General features: G+C 43.1%; 1 protein-coding gene across 1 annotated transcript in view; it reads left to right on the forward strand.

The window, feature by feature from the left end:
* ALDH1A2 (aldehyde dehydrogenase 1 family member A2) overlaps positions 1 to 21,662 on the forward strand; it is a 103,603-nt gene extending 81,941 nt beyond the window's left edge. The window contains exons 9-14 of the mRNA XM_047766260.1: positions 9,678 to 9,780; positions 11,406 to 11,590; positions 13,003 to 13,167; positions 13,825 to 13,982; positions 14,549 to 14,623; positions 20,809 to 21,662. Coding sequence (XP_047622216.1) covers positions 9,678 to 9,780; positions 11,406 to 11,590; positions 13,003 to 13,167; positions 13,825 to 13,982; positions 14,549 to 14,623; positions 20,809 to 20,881 — 759 coding nt within the window. The 3' untranslated portion in view covers positions 20,882 to 21,662. The remainder of the gene's footprint in view (positions 1 to 9,677; positions 9,781 to 11,405; positions 11,591 to 13,002; positions 13,168 to 13,824; positions 13,983 to 14,548; positions 14,624 to 20,808) is intronic.
* The last annotated feature ends 1,108 nt before the right edge of the window (positions 21,663 to 22,770 follow it).

Here is a 22,770-nt window from a genome sequence, read left to right on the forward strand (position 1 = left end):
CAGGGCATATGGAAGTTCCTAGGTTAGGGATGGAATAGGATCTGCTGGCCTACACCACAGCCACAGCAACGCAGCATCCGAGCCATGTCCTCGACCTACGCCACAGCTCACAGCAATGCCAGGCCAGGGATCAAACCTGCATCTTCATGGGTACTAGTTGGGTTCATTTCCGCTGAGCCACAATGGGAACCCCACCATCTGCTTTTTAGTTAAAACTGTTAATCATATTTTAAATAGTCATGTTGATTCAATATTATTTCCCCACCAACAGTCCACAAAGGACAACAAAAAGATGTATGGCATAATTAATAACATTTTTATTGCTTGGTGTATCTTTATTAACAGCTTTATTGAGGTATAATTGATATACAATAAATTTCACATGTTGAAAGTATTCAGTTTGGTATGTCTTGACATATGTATCCACCCGTGAAACCTTCACATTGTACCTACATCATTACCCTCAAGCATTTCCTACTGCCCCTTTGTGATCTCTCTCATCTTTCCCTCTACCCCTCCTCCACATTCCCAGGCACTGATCTGCTTTTTGCCACTGGAGATTGTTTGCATTTTCTAGAATTTTAAGTGAATAGGAACATACAGTGTATTTTGTCTGTTTTTACTCAGCACACTTGAGATCATACATATTTTTCCATGTGTATCAATAATTCATTCCTTTTTATTGCTGAGTAGTAGTCCCTTGGCCTATTGATGGACATTTAGGACATTTAGATTGTTTCCAGTTTGGGAGTACTACAAATGAAAGCTTCTATGAACATTTCATGGCCAGTCCTTGAATGCGTGTGTATATATATATATATGTTCTTTTTTCTCTTGGGTAAATACCTAGGAATGGACTAGCTTGATCATATTAGGTTCAGGAACTGTTAAATTATTTTCCACAGGGGGTGTAACATCTTAGCAGCAGTGTATAAGATTTCTAGCATCTCCATATTTTCACCAGCATTTGGTATGGTCAGTCTTTATCATTTGAGCCATTCTAAAAGGCATATAGTGCTATCTTGTTGTTTTATATAATATAGGAAATTCTTTATCTTCACAGGAAGAACATTAAAAACTATGTAATCTTCAGAGATGCAGATATCCAACGGGGGAGCTGAGAGAGAAAGGGAGATTTTGGGAAAGAGAATAAGATGGAAGGTGGCCCCGTGAAGTATTTTGCGCTTGGGAACATTCCCATAGTGAGGTAGCTTATAGCGGTGTGCACAGAGCAAGTCTCACCTGAAGTTTTCTGATCGAGCTTGCATTTGATATTTCTCTCTAGAGGGGTTTACATCCACTTGGAGGGAAACCGGTCCTGTGACATCTGGAGTTATCTCCTAGTTTTTTTCTAGGATGATCTCATTGAGGGAGATTAAGGACCAGAGGGAGAAGCATTTGACTAGCCTCTGAAAGCCAGCTTATAATTATCATATTAATAGTGGCAAGTGGAGAACTTGCACAGGCAAATCTAATGATCATGTAATTCCCAAATGCCTTTACAGCTTGTAGTTTTTTGCTTCTTTATTCATCCTTCCTCTCTTAATTTTGTAGGCTACTTGAGAGATTGTATAGAGTCTTCCAGAGAGTGTCACTTAAATATGGATTTTAATGTGACTTCTGTAATGTTTATCCTAGTATAAGGGATCTGTTGGTACAGCACAAACTGTCTGGAACAGTCAGCAACAAGAAGTATATTTGAGGTGGCTGCTTTCCATTTTACTTTAGCATAAGACCTTTAAAAAGCAAACAGTTACTCAGATTAAAGATAGGATTAATTTCTTCTATGCAACTAAATACATAAGCAATGAATATAAATATTTAATAAGTGAATATGAAAGGGTCTTATAAACACAGAGTCAATAAACAACCTCAATAAAGTGCAGGAAAAGAGTTTTCATTTTGCTTGGTATGATGTTTTCTTAATTCAGTTAGGTTAACAAACCATGATTTCATCATTAGTCAACAAGATAGTAGAGAGACCATCAAAGCAAACTACGGGAGAGTCCAGATTGATTCATGCCAAACAAATGTTTGTAGCTAACAGCTGTATTATCACTGATTCTAATTTACGCAGCCGGGGTTCTCCTTTCATTTCCTAAGTGAGATGAATGCCATTTTACATGTTACAGACACCCTCTCTGCTGCTTGAGTAATGAATCAGGTCAGCCCTCTCCTCTGGGTAGCCTCACCCCTCTTTGTAGGTGGGAGGAAGTTGCCTGCTACATACAGTTTTGAGTTACTTTTTAGAAACAGCTTAGGAGCTTCTTTCTAAGGTTATATGTGTATAGTAGCAAGCAATCCAGAATTTGAATCAAAAATACCAGTTTGTTGTGTCAAAACCTTTGGATGTACAGGTTTTAAATTACTAGTTTTCTTCCTTTTCTTCTTTAATATTTAACTAAAAACTTGAGTACCAAAGAATAAGAAAGGGTATGCTGTAGCCTCTGCCTGCTAGCTGAGATTCCTTGATTTATTCTTCAGGAGACTTCTCTCCTCATAGCTCAGGCTAAGTATGAACAGGTCCTAAGAGAACCATCCCTTTAGTTCTCCATGTTAGTGGGAACAGGAAGTACCTTTGACATGAGGATTCCAGTCCTCTTCCCATCAAAGCAGACCCCCCGATATAAAAATCTTGATTTTTTAAAATTTATCTGTAATAGAAAGGGAGAATCTTAAGTAACAGAGGGAGGCTAAGTGTACAGAGCAGTTGATCTAGAATGTCTCTTAGTTATGGTTAGTCTGTTTAGCAATCAGAATTCTGCTCCTAGCAGAGAGAATCAAATCCCAGGACAACACCTGGGGAAGAGAAGCAGGAGCTACAGAGAGAAGCTATCATGGAGTAAAAAGACCCCATGCTTGGTGTGGGCAGTTTGAGTCCAGTTTTGGCTCTGCCACTCCGAGGGTGCCTGTCAGCAAGTCATTTTTTGACCTGAGTTGTAGGATTTTTGTTTTTGTTTTTTCCAGCTTTGAAGTGGAGTAATAATTCTTGCCTCACAGAATCGCCATGAGGATTGAATGTTTGTGAGAATAGGCAGCACAAAATAGGAGCACAATAAATGACAATGTTAAACAGTTGGAAAACAGAACCAGCAGTGAAAGGTTAGAGACAGTATGAGGGAAATGCCCCTAAAGATCCTTTAATCTTGAGTTCCCATTGTGGCTTGGCAGGTTAAGGACCTCATGCCGTCTCTATGAGGATGTGGGTTTGATCCCTGGACCACTCAGTGGGTTAAGGATCCAGTGTTTCCATGAGCTGTGGTGTAGGTCACAGACGTGGCTCAGATCTGGCATTGCTAGGGCTGTAGCGTAGGCCGACAGCTGTAGCTCCAATTTGACCCCTAGCCTGGGAACCTCCACATGCCTTGGATGCGGCCGTAAAAAGAAAAAAAAAAAAAAAAGATTCATTAAGCCTGTGATTCTTAACCCTAGCAGCACGTTAAAATACCCATGTCTGTGGGCTCCACTGTAGATGAAGATGATCAGAATCTCTGGACATAGATCCTAGATATAGAAAAAGGTTTTAAATGCTCTGGGAACTCTGATGTGCAGTCATTGTCAGAACTATGAAGCCATCTCCTTCATTAAAGATGTGGAAATTTCAGCCCAAGGTAAGCAAGAAGAGGAAGACTCAAGATCACTCTGCCAGTTGCAGCAAGGCAAAGCCCTGGACATAGGTGACCTGTGTTCCAATCTCTCACTTCTGTTTCCTAAAGACTTTATCTTTCTTCTCTGATTTCCCGAGACCTCGAGAGCAGTTCTCTTGTTCAGCTCATTGACTCTTCAAATGTTGCTGAAAATCTGTGTGTGTATATCTGTGTGTGTATATCCAGGATCCCTCTGCTCACAAAACCAGTCTGGTAGGGAAGACAGCTATTAAACAAGAACAGTATGAGAGTTGTGTGAGATCAGAGAAGGAGAAACACCAAATCCTTCAGGGAGGATAGACGTAGAAAACTAGCTTCTCAGAGGAGGTGGCATAGGTAGGACTGGAAAAGTGAGCAAGCAAGGAGAGGAAAGGCATTTTACGCAGAGGGAGCAACCCAGACAAAGTCATATTTCAGGAAGGTCAAGTGGTTTCATGTGCTGGAGTGATGAGTGTGTATGTGGTGGTAGGAATGGGAGGAGAGGGGCTGAAATGTAGTGAACGGCGGCTGCATTGGTTTTCACAGCCTGAATTTCACACATGAAGTTTTGAAATTGCTGTTATCCCGAAAATTAAAAGAATGATTTAGATGCCTTGTTCCTTTTACTTTCTGATGCAAATCTGAGCAGATTATTTCTGGGTATTTCAGAAAGACAAGAAATGTCCAGTTATACATATTTGGGGCATTTCTATTTCTGTCACTGTCAGAACCAGTAGCACAATGAAAATCAAGAAAGGAGAGGAGGGAAGAAGCATAGAGTCAGTCCGTTTGGGGTTTAAGAAATGAAATGTATTGCAAAAAACATTCATCTTCAACCTGTTTATTGATTACTACTGGAGATTTTTCCATTTTTAATGACATTTAAAATATGCCATTTTAAAAGGTGGCATATCTCAGAGAAGGAATCCATCCTAATATGTGTCATTAACTAATTAAAAAGAAATATCTCTGAGAAGAAACCCACTCTAGAAATATGAGTAATTAACTAATGAATAAAAAGAAAAATTTTACTGAACTTTAGAAACTGTTCAGGGAGCAACAGCCTTGAACAAAAAGGGCATGGAAAGCCTTCCATGGTCTTTTTTGTCCTGAATAACAAATTATTTTCCATGCAAAGCTCCAGATTGCATTTCCTACCCTGCTGCATTGCCATGAGCACGATTCTGGTACATTGTGGCTCCACCAGGGATATTCCTGATATCAATCTTGAAGACTGTTCAAAATGAGAAGGGAGTCAGAGTTGATCTGTGCCAACATTCCTGCTGAGAATTAGCCCAGTTCTATCATGTGTGGGCGAGCGCCCGGTTCCCCGCCCTTGCCTCTTTGGGGTACACGGATATAGCTGAGAGACTCTGCAGGGAATGCAAAGTTAAGACACCACATGATAGGAACACTATCACTTGCTCTTTTATAATGAGCTCTTTGTGAAAAACTGAAAAAGATGAGGTTTATCTTCTGTCCAGTGCAGCTGTGGTGCCTCTATGAAAACTAGTTCTGCTCAGTAAGACAAGAAGAATCCAGAATTGTGGACAGATTCTCAGAATGACCAGAGGCTCCAGGAGCCCTATTTTTTTGTTTTTTAACTCTTCCAACTAACTAGAGTACTAGGGGCCAGATTGACTGCTTGGTGTGTGTCTTCATTTATCAGATGAAGAAGCTGAGGCCCAAGGAGGTGAAGTGCCTTTTCCAAATCAAAGGTTAGTAGGAGCCAAGCCAGAGCTTGCAGTAACTCAGAATTCTCACTCCTATGGGCCAAACTGCAGTCCATGAACCTGGGTATGATTATGATTAGCTAGGTTGTCAGAAATAGCATAGGATGTATAATAAGAGTATATATTGTGAAATCTTTTCTGATTGGGAAAAAAGGGCAATGATGAACTCAAAATTTGGTCCCTGTGCCTTTATTATATTTAATCTGTATTCTCCTAAAGGATTTAGTTTTTCCAGCTGTTTCTTTTTTATCTCACAGATTGCCTGTTTATCAGAATAGGGCTTGATGTTATGAAATCCATCCCTATTGATCTGACTTGAACCACTCAGAAGACATGTGCATCCTGGAGCCTCATTTATCTCACCATGTGCTCCCACCTCATCTGGTCATGTATAAATATGACTGGCAAAGCACATGCACATTCCCACGGAACCCTACTTATTGCTTTTCTGAGATGAGCCACTTAATCCCAGGCCTTTGATGTTTGTATTTCATTCTTTCCTAGACTTTCTTACTCCATAAATATGAGATTTGTACAGGTAATATTTCAGGTTGGTTTGCACAGGACCTCCCATATTTTATAAGAGTCAGTTCTCACATGAACTTTTTGTTTTTAAGCATTACTCTTTCCTGTTAAGAATCCCCTGCTTTGCAGTTGCATCTGTTCTTCCTACTCTCTCCCCTCCCCCTTATGGTAATGACAGTGAGGAGTGCCTCCCTGCAGGGTCCACTTAGACTCATTTCCATTTGCAGGGAGAATTCATCCAAAGAGGGTCTGACTAGGAAACTGAGAGTATAATGTAATTAATGAAGGTGGTTGCATCCTAGCCCACTTCTCTGGGTAAGGCCCAGAGGAGCCTGACTGGGTTATATTACAAAGCGCTGCACAACCATAATTTCACTGTTCAGGTCTAGTATTAAATCAAGCCTGGATTTTTCTGCACTTACTGAACACCTGTTAGGTTTACGTGGGAATTCTTTTAGCTTTGAGTTCCCTGTCAGAAAGGAACTGTGCCCAGCATTGCACATGGCATTTAGCAGGAGAAGCAGGAGTATGTGTCGTATGAAGGGGATTGGTGAAAAACAGGTTTTTCAGAGTATCCTGTCCTGAGGCAACTCCAGATGGAAGCCTAACATATCCAGTTCTTTCTTGAGGCTGGGATGCAACTTGACCTTCTTCCAAAGATGAAAAGGAAAAGCATTATTCATCTGAGATTTCGCCTTGCAGTGTTTAGCACAAATTTAGTTTCTAAGGAAAGGCTGGCAAAGCACTGACACAGGAAAAATTATTCCTAGTTATTCTTCTCTGATGACCAGAGACTGAGCAAGATATTTGTATAGTTACTGTAGCCATGAAAATACTAGTCATTGGACAATACTCCTAGTACAATGAATAACCCATAGAGCACTTTGATGAATGTCAGGGAGTAGGGCTAACAGAAATATAATGCCCCTGGGCCAGCACTTTCTTTCTCAACTCTAAACATTTATTCAGTGTCTTCCTATGTGTAAAACCCATGATTTCTCCTTACTTTTTCCTGTTTTTCAAATGTCAGTCTGAGGCAAATACAGAAGTTTTATAACAGATGAATTTTGATCATTATTTATGTGTGTAAAAAGTGATATTCCTACTCCTAAATCAATTTGGAGTTTAAAGATAAGGTTTTGGTAATATGTGGTACGCATTAGGTTTTCAATAAATATGGAAAGGGAGGCCGAGTGCTGGGAGGAGGTTAAGGAAGGCAAGGCCCTGGAGTCAGCCGGCACAGAGTCCACCAGGCTCTGCCAGTAACCAGCTGGCTTACCTGGTAGCACCCGTTGACTTCTGACTCTTGAGTTTACTATTCCTCAAAATGGGATAGTACCTACTTTGTAGGGGTTTAGAGAGACTTAAATGCATGAACACATGTTAATGATACACACCAGCTCAGTAAATGCTAGTTTTAAAAAATAATAATGCTCATGACTTCCAATGATTGTCTTCTTTGAGAAGGCACTTATCTCTCTATCTTCCTGGACTTTAAAGTGAGTCCCCATCGGTTAATATGGATTCCTCAGGGCAGAGGGAACCAAGCATTCTAGGTTGCAGGCCTGCTGTCCAACATGCTGCTGCTCCACCTGCTGCCGCCCCACTGCCGGGTGGGAGTCGGGGTGGGAGTTCCCTCTGCTAGAGTGTCAGGCTTCAATCATGTTCTCCCCTGACTGCTGCTCTCCTGCAGAAAGGAGGGCCAGATTCTCCTTTCCTTGTGTATCTTTACTTTCTTCTTGCAGGAGAGAGAGCATGTTTGCCTGAGAATGGGGCCTTTCTTAGCCCATCTTCCTAGGGAGCTTATCTTGAGCTACAAGAGAGACAAGCTGGCCCTGTGGGGAAGGGCAGTCTGGCTGTGGGCTGACGGCTGTCCTGTCACCTTTAGGGCCAGATGTCAGTGTTTCTTAACATCTTGGTAACAGGGTTCTGCATCTAAGAGTCTAATTTTATCTCTTTCAGAGACATCACTATTTCTTCCTCAAGGTTAGATTTCCTCAGAGTGAGAGTATATTTTCTAAAGCTTTTTGCCATGAGGTCAAGTAATAATAAAATACATAAAAGCATTTAATCCAGCTAATGAGTGATATTGGGAGACTGGTGCCAAGTCAGAGAGTTTCTCCAGTGTCTTTCTGAAGTAATTGCTGTGCATGGACACCTTGAGAGCCACGGACAGAGACCTGCTCTGGAAGGTCCAGCAGGCCCTCCCCTGACAGCCACCTCATTTCTCTGCACGGAGAGTGAAAGAAGGACCCTGGCTTCTCACGCCTGCATGTGCCCAACTTGTGCAGGCACTTTCTGTCTTCCAGTCTGGGTTCTGAGAGCCGCAATCTTCAATCACTTCATCCTCAGGACAGCTGAACTGTGATGTAGATAATGTTTTTAGCTCCATTTACAGAGGAGGGAATGGAAGTCAGAGAAGATAAAAAAATTTCCCAAGGTCATACAGTCGCTAAGTGATATAGTGAGTAAAAAACCCAGGCTCCAGATCCTTTTCTCTTAATTACAACTCTACGCTGAGGGGTTAGCAGTCCTACCTGCAGATCTCAACCAGAGGCCAGAGGAGTCCAACACATATTTAACCTTTCTCTTCCCCAGGCTTTAAAAATACTTTATTTTCAGTAGGATTCCAGGCACAAGTAACACTTTTCATCTCAACAATGGCAAACTGTCTTTAAGAGCTACATGGTGGCTCAGCACTTTCCCTAAAGTGATGTCTGCCCTCTTGTAGAGCAGTACCCTGTTTAGGTCAGGTATTCTGCAAGGGGTCACTGAGATGGAGTTTGTCCAGCTGAAGGGGAGTTGACACAGGGGAAGATGAGCTGCAATTCAGGCCTGACGGCTTCAGCCAAACACATTGGTGTGGTGGAGCAGACATGGTCTCTCAGAGCCGCTGCACCAGGTGGTCTGAAAGCACAGGGCCTTATTCTCCTGCCACCATCAGGCAGTGGATGGGGGACACCTGAGGGGTTATCTTCCCCTTGGGCAAAGAAGTTCTTTTCGGCTGAGGTGACTCTGAAGGTGCTGACACCATTTGTGGCCACCGAGGCAGTATGTTCTTCCTTGAATGGGGGTTCTAGGCAGTGCATCTGTGTTTTCATCATGACACTGTGAGTTTTATTAGAAATGTGAGTCTACGCAGTGGGAAATGCTTTCTTCACATTCAGCCTATTGTTTGCCTGGATTCTAGATAAATAGGTATTGCTCAAAAAAAGACGGATCCTTGGCTTTTTAGAATCCTATTGCCCTAGGTCTAAGCAAAGACATAACATCTATCTATCTATCTATCTATCTATCTATCTATCTAGTATGTATATTATAAACATATATGTTTGTACCATATGATTAAAGACATACCCATTTTTAGAGACACATAAGAGTCTGTTTTACACTCATCGTGTCTTTCAAGCGGAGCCAGCTGGCTCTTGTCTAGAGTCCAAAGCTAAAAGCCACAGTGCAGTGATGGAAAATCTCTAGTTACAATTTGCTTGCCAGTTGTCCCAAGGTCAGTGATTAAGATTCCAGGTTTAACCCCCTTTTCCTTGCTTCTTACATCATGAACTGAAAGCAATCTTCCAGCTCATTTCAGCACAGACATTAAACTGCATCCCAGCTGACTCATGTCTTGTCCACATACGTTGACCACAGGCACTGTTCCTGTGTCATCCAGTGGGCTACTTTGTTCTGCAGGATTTGTTACTGCTATGTCCCACCATTGCTTACAACTGGGTCTGGCCACCAACTGTCTCAGCTGCAAGGAGTGCAAAACTTTTCTCCATCTACTTTCTTCCAGGTTGGAAAACTCATCCAAGAAGCAGCTGGGAGAAGTAATTTGAAGAGAGTAACTCTGGAACTTGGAGGGAAAAGCCCCAATATTATTTTTGCAGATGCTGATTGTAAGTCTTCCACAGATCTCCTGCATGTGCTGGCACACTGCCCTTCTGTGCTTTCTTGTGATCTCCACTTTTGACAGGACACTAAGAAGAAGGTCTTCGAAGTTAAGTGGCCTTCAAGGAGAAAAATGTAGACTCCTCCTTCTAAGGAGAAAACAGTTTGATATTGGAAAAGACCACTTATCAACTGACAATCAAATAGAGTTTGTTTTCTAGATATAATTAGCCATTTTGGCTCTGCGATGTTCTAAAGTAGGGTAGAAGAGATGAAGGCTTGGTTGGTGTTGTGTAGTCTAACCCTCTGAACACTGGAAATATAACCTCTCTGACTGGATTCAAGAAATATGAAACTTCTCATGTATGCTTTGCAGATCATTTAAAAAAAATTCTACTTCACCAGCCCTGCCAACATTGTCCCAAGGCCATACTCCCTTCTCTGTTTATTTTGTCATCCCACCTGCTTTCAGTCAGGATAACAACATGGTATGCTCCATTCTGTATGAATAGGCCTAAATTGGAGGTGATTACACCTTGGCAGTAGGACGATACAGAGGCTTGGAGCTCTAACCTAATAAACCTCATGTTTCCAGGCAGGATGCTCTCTTGTCCACTCTGCACAGACATGGTCTCTCTGCTTTGAAAACCCTTCTAGGGAATGAAATTACAAAATCTCTTTCAGTCATCCTTTTTCTTCACATCCTGCCAGGCAGTACTACTTCCTCAGTTTCACCACTGGAGAGATCAGAAAACAGAAAACAGATTGCCTGAATTTCAGCCCCACCTGGGAATTTGCAAAGAGTTCAGCTTCAGCTTTACACTACTTGTCAAGGGGATCAGAGTTTTTTATACCTAGATTACTATTGAAATGTACACACTCCACTGACAGGGCAATGATTGATGGATTCATTCATCATTTAGCAACTAGCAGACACCAGATTTATTAACAGTATCTGAAGTACAAGATAGAAGAGATGAAAGGAGTTATCATATGCTATTATATGAGTCTATATAAATATAGAGGAAATTTAATGTCTTCAAAGACGATCATTATGATTACGGTTTAATTTGCCAAAATACTGATAAAACATAGCTACAAGGTCCTATAGATTAGGGGTTGCAAAATGGCAATCTACAGGCCAAATGCAATGTGTAGCTGTGTTTACTTCTAAGTATTTTACAAGGTAATTATTTCAGGTTTTTTTTTTTTCCTTAAGATTGGAAATCTAGCAACCGTGGGCTTGTTTTTATGCATAGCAATAGCCAAATGCAATGCTTTCTTTTTGAGTTTCTATCACTTTGCTTTATCACTATTATATTATCTGCCAAGTCCTTTTGAATACTGGGGTTTGAGAATCCTTTTATAGATGATGTGGTCCAGTCCCTCTTCTTACAGAAGAAAAGGATTCAAAGTGAAGATGTCCAAGTTAACACAGCAAATAGCATCAGGGTCTGGTTAGAACTAGAACCAAGTTGTGTTCTCAGTCCAGTGCTTTTCACTGGGCTGCTCACAGTTATGCTCTGTGGTGAGCATGATGTTATACCTGGGACTTGGGGGAGTGAGGGGGTTCCACAGACAGACCCCTGTGCAGGTAAAGCAGTGTTGAAAACATGACTGTTTCCTCTTCCAGTGGACTATGCTGTGGAGCAGGCTCACCAGGGCGTGTTCTTCAACCAAGGCCAGTGCTGCACTGCAGGGTCTCGTATCTTTGTGGAGGAGTCCATCTATGAAGAGTTTGTGAGAAGGAGCGTGGAACGGGCCAAGAGGCGCATAGTGGGAAGTCCCTTTGATCCCACCACCGAGCAGGGACCCCAGGTAGAGAAATCATAAACATGCCCTTTCTTCACTTAATCCCTGGTGAGCACAGGAACTGGACACTAGTGGAATCCAGCAAAGTACCATATTCCGTTATCTGGCTGCCTCCTTATTCTTCTTCCTCATCTGTCTTCCTGGTCTTCCTGGCTGGAATTGTAGCCAGCGAGGCATTGCTTATGCTTCTCTTTCCCTCTCAAATTTTGTCTCCGAAAAGCTAAGGAATTAGGACTGCCTTAAGGATACCTTGAGATTTGGGAGAAAGTTGGAGTCTGTCAGCTCCAACGAAGGACCTAGGCATGGCAAGATGAATCTTGACTAGAACCGAGTCCCAGTCTTGACTGTTGGAGTCAGGACAGCCTCACAAGGGCCACAATCAAGGAGGGCATGTATCTCTCATTCCCAGAAACCATTTATTATCCTTTTACCAGCCACCAAGGATTCTTTCCATCAACCTGACTGGCTCTGGGGAGACCACGTGTAGCTTGTAAATATGTAGGGAGTGGGAAGCTGTCTGCTCTCCCCTCTGCCACATGATCTGCTTACTCTGAATGCTTCATGCATGGTGGGGAGTGAGGAGGGCCACAAAGGTCCCTCAGGCTGCACTCCTGAGTTCTGCAGGTTCTCCACAGTCATGAAGGTGTAGTTCCAGATGGAACTCTGGTTTTGAACTGAGAATTTTTAAAAGAATGTGTAGAACAGATCTCATCTGGATCCCTAGAGCAAGGGTTTTCCTAAGAAACAACATCTCTGTAGTTTGGGGGCCACTTGAGAGATGATTGAAGTTCTAGCAGCAATTCAGACTTAGGTGAACATAGTTTTTTTAATTTACCACAATTACTGAGTGATAACTCTGTTATAACTTCAGGGTGGGGGCAAGAAGGACCTTATTTTATGGACTAGGACCTAGGTCTCACTCTTTAAACTTAATCCTTTCTTTTGAAGGTGTAACGGTAGTTCCGTAAAAATACACCCCAGTAGGATTTGATCTGAAGCACCGTGTACAGAGGCTGTGTGTTAGCTAATCTGTTGTTTTCATCTTTTTAGTATCGGTACAACTTGCTAAACTATTCAGTTGGTTATAAGGTTATTTTTTCCTGTGTAAACAGCAAATAATCAGTTAGCCAGTATTTCCATCATTTATAAACATGGCTTAAATCTCGAACTGGTACTTATGATTTGGCAATATCACCAGAGCAGTGCATTTATTGGAATTCTTGATGTGTTAGCTTGAACCATATAAAATTTCCTTTTTTCGTAGATCAAAAAATGTTTAGTTGATAGCAGTTCCATATGATTTGACTAGGTATAATGAAGCTTTGAAAAAAATCACAAATGAGAGATTCTTGAGCACATGCTTATTTCCATCTTCATAGAAGATTTTACTTGGAGTCATTAGGCACTTTCTTCTGTAGATTGATAAGAAACAGTACAACAAGATCCTGGAACTCATCCAGAGCGGTGTGGCCGAGGGAGCCAAACTGGAGTGTGGAGGCAAAGGGCTGGGCCGAAAGGGGTTTTTCATCGAGCCCACAGTGTTTTCCAATGTCACCGACGACATGCGGATTGCCAAGGAGGAGGTATCACGTAGATTTTAACAACAGCTGTGTCTTCCTTGGGGTGGTTTCCAGGGCGTTTCCAGTGGACAGTATTAGAGGCTCAGCTCTGTATTTCATATACATTGTGCAATGGTGATAAACATACCTATGAATATCCCAGGTTCAAGAAGATAGTTAACAGAGAGGCAAGCAAGCTAGATGGAGGCCGGTGATGTGCTTTATGATTGCAGTTATTTTTAGCCAACATAACCATCTTAATAGCCAGTCACTGGTTTCAGTAACACAGTGACAACAGTTCAGTTCTCCCAAATGTGGGTCCCTGGGCTGTTAACTAGGAAAGAGAGAGAAGCTCTGAATCCTCACTTTATGCTGGGCAGATCAGCCAACAATCCAGAGCAGTAGTTCTTGGTTCCAGAGCAGCACCTGGGGGCTCGTGACAAATGAAGTTTTAGAGCGCACAGTGGAATCAAGAGACACCAGGCAGGGCAGGTGAGCATAGGTGTTAAACTCTAAGGGTAGACTTTTATGTAATCTTATTCTGGGAAAGTTTAGGATGTTTTTCAGTTAAGTACTGCTAAACTTAAACATTTAAATAATGAAGACAGAATAAATTTGCCTTGAAATGTGGAAAACAGGTGAAACGATGGCAGAGCAACAAACCAACCTGTTTTGTTGCAGATCTTTGGCCCTGTTCAGGAAATTTTGAGGTTTAAGACTATGGATGAAGTTATTGAAAGAGCCAATAACTCAGACTTTGGGCTTGTGGCAGCTGTCTTTACTAATGACATCAACAAGGCCCTCACGGTGTCTTCTGCAATGCAAGCTGGGACTGTTTGGTAAGATCAGAGTCAGTCTCATTGTTGTGGCCATAACACCTTCCATGAGGGTGGAGGGGCTTTTTGTTCTCTAGAGCCTGCATGAAATAAACACATATGCTCTGGAAGGACAGGGAAGACCTAAGGCTTTACCCTGAGGAGGTACCCTTCCTACTAGCTAGAGCAGGAAGTCAAAGTAAATCTTCTTCTTCCTTTTTTTTTTTTTCTTTTTGTCTTTTTAGGGCCACACCACTCATGGCATATGGAAGTTCCCTGGCCTATGCCACAGTCACAGCAATGTGGGATCCGAGCTTCGTCTGCCACCTATCCCACAGCTCACAGCGACACCAGATCCTTAAGCCACTGAGCAAGGCCAGGAATGGAATCTGTGTCCTTATGGATACTATGGGGTTCGTTACCGCTGAGCCACAGTGGGAACTCCTCAAAGTAAATCTTAAATTGCAAAATTCTCATGTGGGAAATAGGAATTAAAATAAAATAAAACTTTTAAAAGAAATATCATGCCAGTGCGATTATTTCTGAGCAGAAAGAATTCACACTAACGGTACTGTGGTTTCGTCTTTCAGGATCAATTGTTACAATGCCTTGAATGCTCAGAGCCCCTTTGGGGGATTCAAGATGTCTGGAAATGGAAGAGAAATGTAAGTGTCCAAACTTGCTGCTGCCTGCAGAGAAGAAGGCATTTCCCATAGAGTACAGAGGGGTACTTACAACATCAGTGAACTCTACTACTCTCCATTCATTAAACAAATATTTTGTTGAAAACATATGTCTATAAGCAAAGCAAACATTACAGCAATGAATAAAACACGTTTCCCTTATCTTAAATGGGAGTGGGGAAAAATTAATATACCAGTAATTCCATACAATATGTGCTATTTTAGAAGTATGTCAAATGTCTTGTTAAGTACAGGGGAAAAATCAGTTAATTTTGCCTGCTGAGGTCACAGAAGACTTCACAGAGGAAATAACATTTCAGTTTCTTAGGAACAGGCATTCCAGGCATAGGGAATAGCAAGAACAAAATCGTGAAGGCACAGCAAATACAGAAGAGTCTAGACACAGAATAGAATTTGCTATTTAAAATAAAGGTAACCCACTGCCCACCCAGGGACAAATCTGGCCTAGAGAGATGTTTTGTTGTTGTTGTTGTTTTTGCCTTATATCATTAAAAATCTTTATCTCTCATTCAAAAATGAAGAGGCTTGGAGTTCCCATTATGGCCCAGTGGAAACCAATCTGACTAGGAACCATGAGGTTGTAGGTTCAATTCCTGGCTTCACTCACTGGGTTAAGGATCTGGCATTGCCACGAGCTGTGGTTGTGTAGCTCTTAGACTCGGCATGGATCCTGCGTTGCTGTGGCTGTGGTGTAGGCTTGCAGCGGTAGCTCTGATTCAACCCCTAGCCTGGGAACCTCCATAGGGCATGGGCGCGGCCCTGAATAAGCAAAAAAAAAGAAAGAAAAAAAGCAGGCTTTACATAAAAATCTAGGTTTCTTGCTTATTTTCATTCCCCTGTAGCAAAATTGCTGCAGCTGTGAGCTCTGCAGTTTGCCCAATTCCCTGTCATTCCTGCTGCCTCTGGGAACTGAATATTGGTTGTTGTTTGTTTTACACACAGCAAGTTCACTCGCCGTATTATCTGCTCAGTACCTGTAGGATCTCTGAGTCGGGGCTGCAGGGCTAGGGCTTAGATGGATGGAGGGGACTTGCTGAAGATACAGGTGGAAAGGGTGATTTTAACTCAATCTCAAAGGGCTTTAAAGGGCATACTGTGGGAGCTAAACAGATACCAAAAAGTTTTTAAGGCCAGCATTCTTGGTGTATAAAGGATGTTTGGGCAGAGATTACACAAAGAAGACCCATTAAAGGATTTTGCAATAACAGTAATAGGTATTAATTAAATGCCTGCTCTGTGTATGGATTTATGCTGACTTCTTACCTGACATCGTCTCATTTGCTTTTCACAGTGATTCTGTGGGATAGATATACTTATCTTTATATTATAGGTGGTTCATATGAGGAACTAAGGGTTAGAGTGGATAGGTAGCTTGCCCACGTCACACAGCCTGTAAGTGGAAGATCTGACCTTTAAACCTAAATTTCAGTGACTCCAAATGCACTTAGTTCCCATGGGGACCAGGTTTAAGGACACGCAAAGGTCAGGATCAGAGCTGGGCCGTCCTCTTGTGATGCTAAGGACCTGAAAAATGGGACTGTGGCAGAGGAAAAGTAGATGGCTTGTATTTGCAGCTTCATATTCAGATGGATTTTTTGAGTGACTCTGAGTGAATGAATGGTAACCAGGATCTTCCTGAGCTGATGTCTCCCTTATCCCCCAAACCCTCTATTTTCCCTCATTTTGAAAGGAGCTAGAGCCATGTTTTCTAAACCCTGTGACTCATAAGAGGAAATGTCTTCCACATCCCTTCCCTCTGTCATTACTGAATGCATTCTTTTTTGAACAAATGCTTAGTTCACAATCTGCTAACAAATATCGAGCATATATTTGTGCAAAGTACGATGCTTGGTCTGTGGGGGAAGATGCAGCTCATTAAGGTACTTCAATTTTTCTTGGATAAACGAAATACATAACATTGAAGGAATCAAAGAAATTCCAGAACAGCCTGTGAAGTGGAGGAGGAATTCAGGGGTAATAGAGATTGTTGTGAGCTGGAGAAGTCCAGGAAACCTTTAGATATGACCGTTAATAGGGATTTGAGTTGGCCTTTAAAGGAGAGGAACATTTGAGTAGACGAAGACAGGACTATTTTTTCAGGGTTTGTGGGCAAAGCAGGGTAACAGCAGGGGAAGAGTGAGCAAAGACATTGTGGGAGAGATAGGTATGATGTTTGGGGGGGAGTGCAGTGAGCTCATAAGAGTAGCACAGAGGATTTCCCTGCTTCAGAAACTGTAGTTGATCATTTCTAGCCCCGAGTCATTAAACGCTGAAATAGGTAGAGCTTTGAGGCCAAGAGCAGAATTTCTGAAACTGCACTGCTCAGATATATAACCTGACTCTACCGTGTAACACCTGTACAGCCTTGGACAAATCACTTAATCTCACTAAGCCTTAGTTTCCTCATTTATGAAATGGGAATAATTGTAGTATTTATCCCACAGGGTTGCTGTGAGGATTAAATGTTACAATCAAATATGCCCAACATCCGTCAGGGTATCTGGCAAACCTTCAGAAATTCTGAGCTACTCTCATCATTATTGATCAGGTAGATGGCTGTTATGTAGGCAATCCAAACTTTTTGTAACAAGGGTATTACTTTAGAAATGGGGCAGAATTTTTCCTGAATTCTAGCTAATACCACCACTTACTTTCTGATTCTGGGAATGCCAGGGAGAAACTGCTCTTGTTTGAACCTTTGCTTCTAGCCTCAGTACCTCCCACTTGCTTTACAGTCAGAACCCAGGCCCAACCTGGATCCTATTTGCTAAGTTATTAGTATTCCTTCAGCGTTTATAAAGTCTTCATGGACTCTAGGTATCTCTTTGTTAACTTGCATATGGCCTTAACTTTCTGCTTCCACTTTTCAAGATGTATTCAACTTACATCATTTCCTGCCCCTATGTTTGTACCCCCAGAGTCTGAAATGTTGGGGTCATCCCTGGCTCTGGGAATGCTGCTCACATGGGCTGTTATAGACCATTAACAGGGCATATCATAAGCATAAAACAGACTTGTGATAAATAATCACTAGTTTACAGTTTCTCATTCTAAGCTAGCCCAGACCCTCATCATGGACAAGGCTTCTACAGGCTTTGGCCTGGTGACATTGTCCAGGTCCAGTCTTTTCCAATGAGAAATGTCACCCTTGCCTAGAAAGAAGGTCCGAGAGATAGTTTGGCCATGTTAGAACCACACAGAACAGTGGCCTCTCTCCACTCATCTGTATATCTGAGCACTATAATGAGTCAGCCTTCCCAGTGCAGTTAAAAATTAATTAAGAAATGATGAATACTCTTTGATGAGACACACTTTTTCTTGTCTAAATTATATGGTTCTTTGTCCCTGTTTGACCCCAAAACATGTTTTCTCTTCCTTAAATGATCTTGAATGGAAGGAATTACTTCAGATAGAAGATTCTGATGCAGGGGGTCTGGGGACCCTGCTCTAAGAAATGCAACTATAAGCCAGAGACGAGGGCGGGGAAATATACACCCCAAGCAGAAATCCCTATATGTTTTATGTGCAAGTCTGAGTGTTTTCCTAAAGTCGCTGGCTCAGGGACACCAAAATCTAACATCTTACCTCTATGTATGCCAATTTTGGTTCATCTTTGAAACTATGACCTAGTCTGGCCAAGAAGCAAGAAAATGGGTACCTAAACATTCTGTGCCCTTGACACTTGGTTCAGTTGGAAAGGTGACCATACAAAGATTGAGGCAGGTCAATAACAATACATATGTCTTTTGTGAAGTAGTGGGCTTCTTCCTTAACTGTGGAACTGTATGTGCCATAGAATTTAACTGGATTAAGAAAAATTTAAGTAGATTTGAGAGAAAGCCCCTGGAATGAGATGGCGAATCCAAACTTCAGGGCTTTCAGAGACCTTACAGCAGTGTTACTCAAAGGATGGACCTAATACCCACCCCTCTCACAGTCTCTTGGGCTCCTCTCCAGACCTACCAGAACAGAATCTTTGGTGGGGAATAGCCAGGAACCTACAATTTAAGCAAGCTTCACGAGTGATATGTATACTGGGCTTTAAGAACTGAGGTCAGAGAGATGACTGGGTACCAAGAAGATATGGGGACTGGAGTCATACAGCCAGTTAATGTGGAGCTGAGTTGGCACTGCTGTCTGCTGGCCCCCAGCCCCAGTGTTCTGCACTGTGTGTTGCCCTGAGACCTCTCACTGGCTTTCCTGGTGGCCTGGGCCCATGGGCACCACTTCTTTTTATGGCAGATTTGAGTCCACCCCTCTGTCTCAGAGCAGGCTGTGTGTGGGCCACACAGCAGATGGCTGCCTGGGACCCGAGAGAGGAGCCCCTCCACTCCAGCAGGAGTTTCCATTGCTTCAAGCATCCAAAGATTTGGGATCCGACAGTCACACTTACAAGCAAAGTTTCTGGCTCTCTAGACTTTCTTATATTTCTTACAACCCAGTTATGATCTGAGTGGGAGGGAAGTGGCTTAGGGTCTGCCCCAAGTGCGTGCACAAGCAAGGGAATAAGAAGGGATTAAGCATGCTTCAAAGAGGAGGCAGATGATGTCCGTGATGAAGAGACACATGCACAGTTGCCCAAGGGCAGGAAAAAGTCCAGCAAGAGCCAGAGCTGAGCTGGTAATAAAGAGACAGCCTGGATGGAGCCACCGAGGGAACCATATACTGAGTGGGGCAATCCCAGGTTTGTTCTTCTCATTCCTACAAGAAAAATGGCCAGTGCGGAGGAGAGAACAGCATGCTTCCCCAGTCTCTGATGTCCTGGGGAGGAAGACAGGGGGGCATGTCAACTCAGGTACCCTGTTCTTAGAGCAGCTGCTGGCAAAGCTAGGGGATCCTTGTGTAGGGCCAGGGCAGCAGGGTGAATGCTTTACAGGAGGTCTTCTCTGGAAAGCCCAATTACAGTAACTTCGTACCTTTTATATGAGACCTTTTAAAAACAGCCTTTCTTAGTCTTTTCTTATTCAAATATATATCTAAGTATTCTTTTTTTTTTTTATGGCACTTATGTGTTGGTCTGTCAACACAGTGGACCTGGGGAAGGGGGGGATGGAAAGAAGCCCCACCCCACCCCAGTCCTTCCTCCCATAGTTATCAAGTGCCTTTTTGAGCTGGATGCTGTAGGCTGTACACTGGGTTTGAAGGAGGACAGAAAGCAAGATCAGGAAGATACAGTCCAGTGGGGGGAGAAAGAGATGTCCAAGCACCACCCCCTCTCCCAGTGTGACAGAGCTGTGGTGGAGGTGGGTACATGGTGCCCTGAACACAGGAGAGGAGGTGGTGCTCCTTCTGCTGAGAACTTGAGGAAAGAATAGCAGGAAAAAAAGTTCAGATGTTTTACAGGACAAAAACTAGGAGAACATGCTTAATATTAAAATAAAATAGAGAAAAGAAAAAAAATTAAAAAGAGGCAAAAATGAGAAGGAACCAGAGAAAAGAGATGAAGAAGCATTTTAGCAGTGAGGCTTTGCCGCACCCCAGCATCCTTTAAGCAGTGGTTGGAGGGACTGCCTCTCCTATGGCCACTGAGAAAGGTGATCTTGCTCCCACACCACCCGCCTCGGCCCTGACCACCTGCAGGCTCCTCAGAGCCTAGAACTAATTATTTAGTCTCTCCTTCACCCAGCCCAGCCCAATGCTGCCCCATAGTAATAGCGCAATAAATGTTTGTTTACCAAATGATTGATAATCCTTGGTCCGTGACCAAGATCCTAGAAGGCACCATGAGCCAGGAGGGGAAGTGGCCAAAGGCGGGTCTTGGGATCCAGCTTTCTAACACTTCCCAATTCCTTTTCAGTCAGTTATCTTGATTTCCTGACTCCTTCTCCCATTTCCGTGGGCACTGTGGACAGTATTCATTCACGGCACTGCAGGTGATTTGTTTTCTTCAGAAGCAGGCCTTTGGGTATTTTTCTCCACCTATTAACCCTAAGGCCCAGGGGGAAGGAATTCAGAATACCTAGCTGAGAGGACCCAGCCTGGGAATCTCTTGGTTTCCTTTCAGTTAAAGTGGACTGGATCTCGAGGAGAGCCATTAGGACACATCCCAGCCCGGGTGTCCAGTGGCAAGAATCGGGTTTTTGAAGAGGAAGGCCCGGTTGGCCATCTGGGCCTGGTACCTGATACTGCCCTTTTCTGTTTTCCAGGGGTGAGTTTGGTTTGCGAGAGTACTCTGAAGTTAAGACTGTAACAGTAAAGATCCCCCAGAAGAACTCTTAAGATGGCCAAGATGGAAGGTGAAGTCCAGCCTGCACGACTCTCCCCTCTGCTTTCCCTGCGGGGCCCAGCTCTCAGGAATCCAAAGTTGATACTCGGTCCTTATTTATCGATTCAAGTGACAATGTGTGGGCCAGGCCGGTCGCTGCATAATGAAAGCAGACCAGTTGGGCACGGTTTCTTGGCACTCTGTGAGAGATCACCTTAATGATACCAGATAGTGGGGAAAGTGGGATGAAGGCAGGAGGAGTGGCTGTGGGGCACATCGGTGTTTCCTTCTGGGGTGAGGGGCTCAGTGAGGGTGTGGTATTACTCGATGCCATTTGTCACCAAGGACTTCCCTGGTGAGGAAAGGCGGCCTGTCCATTGTCTTCATTTCCCCTTCAGGCTCTCTCTGCTCACCCACCCCTCCCAGGGAGATCTCAGCTGAGCTCATTTGGGGCAGATGTTTGGGCCGGGAACAATTTTCCAAGGTTTTGCAGCCAAATTACCGTTTCATGTTATCCATTTCTTCAAAGCAAAACATGAAATGGTTTTAGTTAGAGCCAGACCAGACTGAAAATGCCAGGAGCTGGTACACTGCAGATGTACTAAGGAGTAAGAACTTGGGATATTCCTGACCCAGACTAGTTGTTTTACATCCGTAAATAACATGAGCAAAAGATCAGAAAGATGGAACTCCAGAGATCATCATGTGTAGTTCACAGCCTCGGAGTTCACCGTATGGTTTTGCTGGGTGAGAGAGAGAGAGAGAGAGAGAGAGAGAGAGAGAGAGAGAGAGAGAGAGAGAGAGAGAGAGAGTGTGTGTGTGTGTGTGTGTGTGTGTGTGTGTGTGTGCGCGCGCACGCGCGCACGCGCGCGCATGCATGCATTTAATTCCTTCTTGGTTGTTCTGGAATAAGTTGGGTGGTTGGCTTTTCATAGCTTGAGATCTTTTCCAAGGGTTGTCTTTAAAATCAACCAAAAATGATCTGAGTAGGCTCAAGAATCTGGAAAAAAATTGATGCTGGGTGCCTTGCAGAAATAATCCTGTGTCCAGTACTGCTGACAGTTCTTATGAAGTGAATTATCTCTGCAGTAGGAATCTATAGCTTCTTCTGCCCCCCGCCCCAGCCCTCAGCACATCACACCTGTTAGTCCCAGTGCTCCAAGTGTTGCTTTGGCTGACTATGCCCTAAACGCACCGGCAGTACCTTGGAAAACCTGGCTAGGCCCAGAGGATTCCTTCTCCAGTGTGCCACAGTTACCACACTCCTCCTGAGCTCCTCCTGTCATGCCCAGCTCATCCATACACCATCCTGGCTCTCGGGCTCCGGAAGGGGGAGGCGTGAAGCAGGCCCACGCCCTTTCCTCCCAGCCGTGTTCTCCTCTTCCGCTTTCCAGGGAAGCTCCATTTGACGTGGGTAGTGTCAACTTCCTTTCCTCTTTCCCCCTTTCCAGCTGCCGAATTCAATTCATTCTCTAACCTAGATGAAGATCATTTATTTAAAAGTACCAAACATAACCTAGAATATATGAAATATGGGCAACACATATATAGCCTTCTGTATTTAATGGTTTTCTGCTTTCTAACCATACTGGTTTTCTATTTATAACTCTAGTTTATTCATGATATTTTAAAGAAATCTCTACTTGCTGTTATTTACAAATGACAGTGGCCGGATGCCTTGAGAGGTGCCACATTTCTGAGTCCTTCATCTGGATGTCATGCTCTCCTCCTAAAGCCTGTGTCCGAGTGAACATATCCATTAACCAGCTAGTTACCTTTGAACTGCAAGATAGAATGTGAAAATGAAGATTTATTTCTTTTAATTTACTTAAAAGAAACCTCTGTGCTAGCAATAAAGCATTTATATTGTGTACTCCTCGGGATCATTTGGCTGTGTTTATCA

This window comes from Phacochoerus africanus, chromosome 2 (assembly GCF_016906955.1).
Source record: "Phacochoerus africanus isolate WHEZ1 chromosome 2, ROS_Pafr_v1, whole genome shotgun sequence".
Taxonomy (NCBI): Eukaryota; Metazoa; Chordata; class Mammalia; order Artiodactyla; family Suidae; genus Phacochoerus; species Phacochoerus africanus.